General features: G+C 29.7%; 1 protein-coding gene across 1 annotated transcript; it reads right to left on the minus strand.

Annotated features, from left to right (window-relative positions):
- Positions 1–971: 971 nt before the first annotated feature.
- On the minus strand, positions 972–3,698 carry LOC133788480 (peptidyl-prolyl cis-trans isomerase CYP21-1). The gene is made up of 7 exons (XM_062225978.1): positions 3,356–3,698; positions 2,741–2,828; positions 2,464–2,511; positions 2,340–2,363; positions 2,060–2,242; positions 1,860–1,935; positions 972–1,375 (listed from the first exon to the last, which is right to left on the minus strand). Exons 1-7 carry the CDS (start codon positions 3,452–3,454, stop codon positions 1,210–1,212), a joined length of 684 nt encoding a protein of 227 aa, XP_062081962.1. The 5' UTR covers positions 3,455–3,698; the 3' UTR covers positions 972–1,209.
- Between the last annotated feature and the right edge of the window lie 1,773 nt (positions 3,699–5,471).

Raw genomic sequence — 5,471 nt, forward strand, 5'->3', positions numbered from 1 at the left:
ATAATTTGGAAGAAGATGTATGTAATGGTGTGAAAATTGAATGAAATAAATGAGTATTTATAAAAAATAATAATAATAATAATTAAAAAAAAATCACGTGATAAACAGTAAAAAAAAAAGTAACAAATATATATATGTGAAAAATGTTTTATTTATATATATATAATTAAAAAAAAAAAAAAAAAAACACTGTTGCCTCACAGTAGCAACGCTGCCTTAATTTTATTCAAATCTTCAACTCCTCCAACGCATAAAGTAATGTATTGCCAGAAAATGGTCAGCAAGCCTCTTTGAAGGCAACGGCAGTAAAAATGAATGTTCTAAGAGACAAGAAATAAATCAAATATATGTAGTTTATCTAACATTTAAAAGTATAAAATGATATAAAACTTTATAAAGATACAATTGCACATTTTTGATGTATTACCGTGGTGAATTATATATTTTTACTTATGACCTTAATTTTTTAATCACACTGAATCTTTCTCTGCACGTTTTAAAAACTGAAGTTATAACTTGTTCACATATTGTTCATGAATTTATTGGTCAGGGAGATGCCTTGTGTTTGTCTCGATGCGTTGGACATTTATTGGTCTTCTTTTCATTTGATCCATATTTAATTATCTCTCTTGAAATTTTAATCATGCTTTTCCATATTAAGTAACTTCAAAATTAGTCATTTACATAAATATGGATAGTCTTAAATTTATTTTCATTCCTCTAACTAATTTACACTCACTGTCAACATCTATTCTTCTTGTGAACTTCTAACAAAAACTCAACCTTATTAAGATACATTAAGACATTATCATAAAGTATCTTAGTTCAACAACAAAAACTATATTCATGAATATACCATGGATGATGGTTCAACTTATCAATTATCAAGAACTTTTGTCAAAATTAATTGATAAAATATGACATATTAAAGTCTTTTTTTCCTTTCAAATTAATAGAATGTATATAGCAGATCACATATAAAATGTAATGTTATTTTATTTCATTTTAAAAAAATAGATGACTAAAAGAGATTACTAGAATTTGTTTATCCTAATATATAAGTTACGATCATTATATATACTAACAGAAAGAGCCCAAAACTTGTATAAAATGTACTGATGGGATGATAGAAAGAGCAAAGATAAGCTATTAACAAAGCCAATCTACAAACGAAACTCAAAACAAAAATCTTGAAGCTCTAAGGTTTTGTCATCTTTTTTCCTCATCCCACTTGCTCTTGGGTATCTCCCCCGTATCAGCAATAATCACCTTCTTCCTGGGTTTTCCACTGTAGGTTCCAGCTCCACCTTCAATGGCAAACACAGTGTCCATGCCTTGAATAACTTTACCAAACACAACATGCTCTCCATCCAACCTGGAAATTTCAAAGCCATTATTAGAGACACCAACACATGCATCCTTGCTTCAGAAGCATAGATGCAAACCAGTCAAATAACTTTCTCAAAACATCTACCACAGAAGAACAAATTCAAACGGAAAAAGGTTGTTTCACGGTCCACAAAAATTCAAGCTGCACCTATTGACAACTTGTAAATACAATCAAGATATTTTTTTTCTACTGGACTCCCCACCCAACCCTATATTATATAGGGACCAGAAAACTAAACCAATTGTTATGTACATATCCATGAAAGAACTCTAATCCCAGACCTTGTGGGAGCAAATTATATGTCTAACTGACCATTTGAGCTACCCCTCTTCGGTGTCATGATGTTATAACTCTCATGCATGCACATGACTTTTTTTTACAAGAGAGATCCAGATTCTCTTGTAGTACTAAATTCATAGCAATTGGCATGTGATCGGATAAAAAACGAGGAAGATGAAGATTAGCTTACCAGCTGGCCTTGACAGTGGTGATAAAAAATTGCGAGCCATTGGAATCAGGTCCTGAATTGACCATGGAAACAACACCTGGACACAATATGCAATTTAACAGAAAGAATGTAATTTAGAATAACCATAAAATATTGAAGCTTTAAGAGCACAATAATACTTTTGAAAAATGACAAACAGTAAAAAGAATCTGTTTAAATACCAGCATGTGAATGTTTTGTTTTAAAATTCTCATCTGGAAAAGTGCCACCATAAATGGATTCGTATCCCCTTCCATCACCGTGAATTATATCTCCCCCTTGAATCACAAAACCAGATATTATACGATGAAATGGAGATCCCTTGTAGTGAAGTTTTTTTCCATGAACACCTTTTCCTTTCTCCCCTGCAAGCAGTGCAAGTTACAATGAGCATACTGATAATAACAACAACTCTGTGTGTGTGTGTGTGTGAATATTAATATAGAGACAATGTTCAAATACCTGTGCACAACGCCCTAAAATTTTCTGCACAATAAAAACAAGTATAAGGAAACTTTGAAACTCTGGGAGCAAAACTAAGGGTAACTGAATTCAGAGACCATGGCAAAAAGAATCAAACACATACCAACAGTTTTGGGTACAACCTTTCCATATAATCCAATCACAATTCTACCTGCAATATTCGGACAGTTTAGCAATTTAGATGCTTCAATGCTATATGAGAAATAAAGAATAAACAAGAAGGCAATTTTCTAAAGTTCACAACATCACCATATCCTAGTAGAGAGCAAAAGCAACACCTTCCATTATTAGTGTGTGCCCTCTAACTCTCGTATAGCTATAGAAGATAGGTGCAATGCAAGTTGTGAATTGATATTGTTTAGTTATAAAATGAAGCTTACCATAACGTTGTTTATCAATGTCTATATCCAGATATACTCTATGGGTTATTTCAGGAGCCTCTTCCACTTTCTCCACACGTTCCTCCTCCTATGCATCAAATTGGTACAGTAAATCAATACTTTATCGAGGAAAGGTTTGTTTGCTATATTATTAACATGACTAAAAGAAAATGATAGAAGCTAGTACAATTGAAATCTTCGTAATCACAATAAAAATTACCCTTTGTAGATACAATAATATGCAAGAAGAAAAACCTAGTCTTTAACAACAAGACTGCATTTTTTATCAGTACCAACAAAAGAAACACGAAAAACACCCCCACTTAAGTCTTTCACAATTCAAAGACCCAAAAATGCTCTAATTTGGTAGAATATTGGCGTAATTAAAATTCCAAACCCAATTTTGCTCTTTCCCCGTTCAAATCATCAAATAATCATAATAGAAACACCAATTAAATCCCAAACCCAGGTGGAGATTCATTGATACATCGCATTCAAAAACCATTCGAGCCCCGATTATAGCATTTTTCAAAGTTTGAGGGTAATAATCCCAAAATTCAGAACCAGATCCGCTAAGCACTGAATAAAGAAACGAAAAAGATGGAGAAAGCTTACTCTTTTAGGAGCAGAGAAGGCGAATATGAGGAAAATTGAAAGAACTACGAAAAGAAGAAGGCATCTTGGCTGAATCAGAAACGAGATCTCTCGACGCATAGTTTCGAATCTATCAGATTCAGTTGAGTTCTCTCAGTAGTTAATGTCTTATCAATAGCTATATCTTCCTTTTTGATCCTCCATCAAAGACCAAAAACTTGAAGAGTCTCAGCTCAGTCCAGTCCAGTTATGGCGAGAGTGGTCAGTGGCTCGACGAATTGCAGACCCCAAGATAATCGAGTAACTAATTATTAAATTATTACAGTATTATCAACACAAAAAAAAAACTAATTACTAAATTATTATTTTAAAAAATGAAAATTTGGAAGCGAAGCAAGTGAATGAGAATGTGGGGTAATGTTCTGGTGCAATCTGGTGTACTGTTCTTATATAGGTCTTCTTCAAGTTCCAGCATCCGTACTTAATCGACGGCACGGAAAACGGAAGAAGAAGATTCGGGAAACTGTAGATTTGGGCCTGTTAATGGATAGCTATTGGGCCATTTCTCTACTTGGCCCATGGGTATATAGTGACAGCCCAAGGTTTAAGATGATAGGTGGCCAGGCCCAAATATTTCTGTTGTTAAGCTTCAGCATGACTTTGGACCCTTTATTTCTCTTTCTTAATCAAAAAAATGCTGACAAATTTACTTCTATTAAATTTTTTAAGAATTTTTTTTTAAGGTTTTATGTTTTATGATTTTTAATATATATTTTATGTTTGGTAGATATTTGATATAAAAAGGTGTAGTTTTAAAGTAAAATTATAAACTTAAAAAATGGTATTTTCGAAATAAATTTTTTCTAGCAGCGTAAAAATAATTAAAAACTAATTATTTTATAAAAATTCCAATAATAGTGTATTTTAAGAAATTTCTATATTTAACCCTTATTCTACTCTCTCTCTCTCTCTCTTTTTTTTTTTTTTTTGCTCTTTCTCTTATTTGTCTTGGACAGCTTCTCTTTCTTAATCATGGTATTTATACATATAAATATAAGAGGACTTTTCATAAATATGGTTTTTATGTTATTATAGTGCAAAAATATAAGAATTATATTTTTCCTAATTTATATGGAAAAATTTAGTAAAGAGAAAACCAAAGTATAGAAACACAATTGCTAACTAAATAAATATTAAAAACTTGATTAAGAGTAAAACTATAGCATAAACTAATTTTTATACAAAAATATAGGAACTAAACTCATAAAAGTGAAAAATATTAGAAAAAGTCATAGAATAACTTTTTTTGAAAAAAAGTCATATTTTTGCAAATTTTATTAAAAAATGGGAAATCTACAAAAATGCACTAAAAGTTAAAAAAAATCTGAAAAATACGGTACATTACAAAAATACGGAATTTTTGGATAAAAACACGGAATGGCAAAATTGTAAATACGGAGTGGCAAAATCATATATAAAAGCTGTAAAATACAATTTCTTGTGATCAACATTTACAAACTAGTAAATATATGTTACGAACTTGTAAATATCTGTTACGTGTTTGTAAATAATATTTACAAAATCAGTTATAGAATTGTAGATTTTTTTTTTTTTTGTAGATAAAACTTACAAACAAATTCGTAACTAAAATTTTTATTTTTGTAACAATAGTTTACAAGTCTAGTTTTACAACTAAGAAAGATATTTTTGTAACTAATATTTACGAAAATATTTTATAGTTAAGAAATCATAAACAAAATATACATAAAATTATTATACTTTTTCATATTGTTACAATATTGTACCAAAAAATTACATGAACCATCATATTTATGCTATACAACTTAAAAATATAAATTTAAGATATTCATTATTTATAAAACACTTTATTGAATATAGTTGTGAAATACAATATTTTTTTAAAAACAAGTTTTACATTTTTGTAACAACAATTTACAAAACTAATTTCACAACTAAAAAATTTATTTTTGCAACTCACATTTACATAAATATTTATAAATTTATTTAACATGATTATTACAAAGATTTACAAAACTAATTTTTTAACTTTAAATATATTTTTGTAACAAAACTTGAAACGTGGATTAGATTATGATTTTGGTTTAACATTGAGTGT

Source organism: Humulus lupulus, chromosome 1 (assembly GCF_963169125.1).
Source record: "Humulus lupulus chromosome 1, drHumLupu1.1, whole genome shotgun sequence".
Taxonomy (NCBI): Eukaryota; Viridiplantae; Streptophyta; class Magnoliopsida; order Rosales; family Cannabaceae; genus Humulus; species Humulus lupulus.

Excerpts from the sequence above, each read along its gene's own strand:
- LOC133788480 (XM_062225978.1), bottom strand. The coding sequence starts at position 3,454 with ATGCGTCGAGAGATCTCGTTTCTGATTCAGCCAAGATGCCTTCTTCTT. Across the intron at positions 2,243-2,339 it reads TTTTAGGGCGTTGTGCACAG|GGGAGAAAGGAAAAGGTGTT; the intron begins GTATTTGAACAT and ends CACTGCTTGCAG. Across the intron at positions 1,376-1,859 it reads ACCACTGTCAAGGCCAGCTG|GTTGGATGGAGAGCATGTTG; the intron begins GTAAGCTAATCT and ends TGAAATTTCCAG.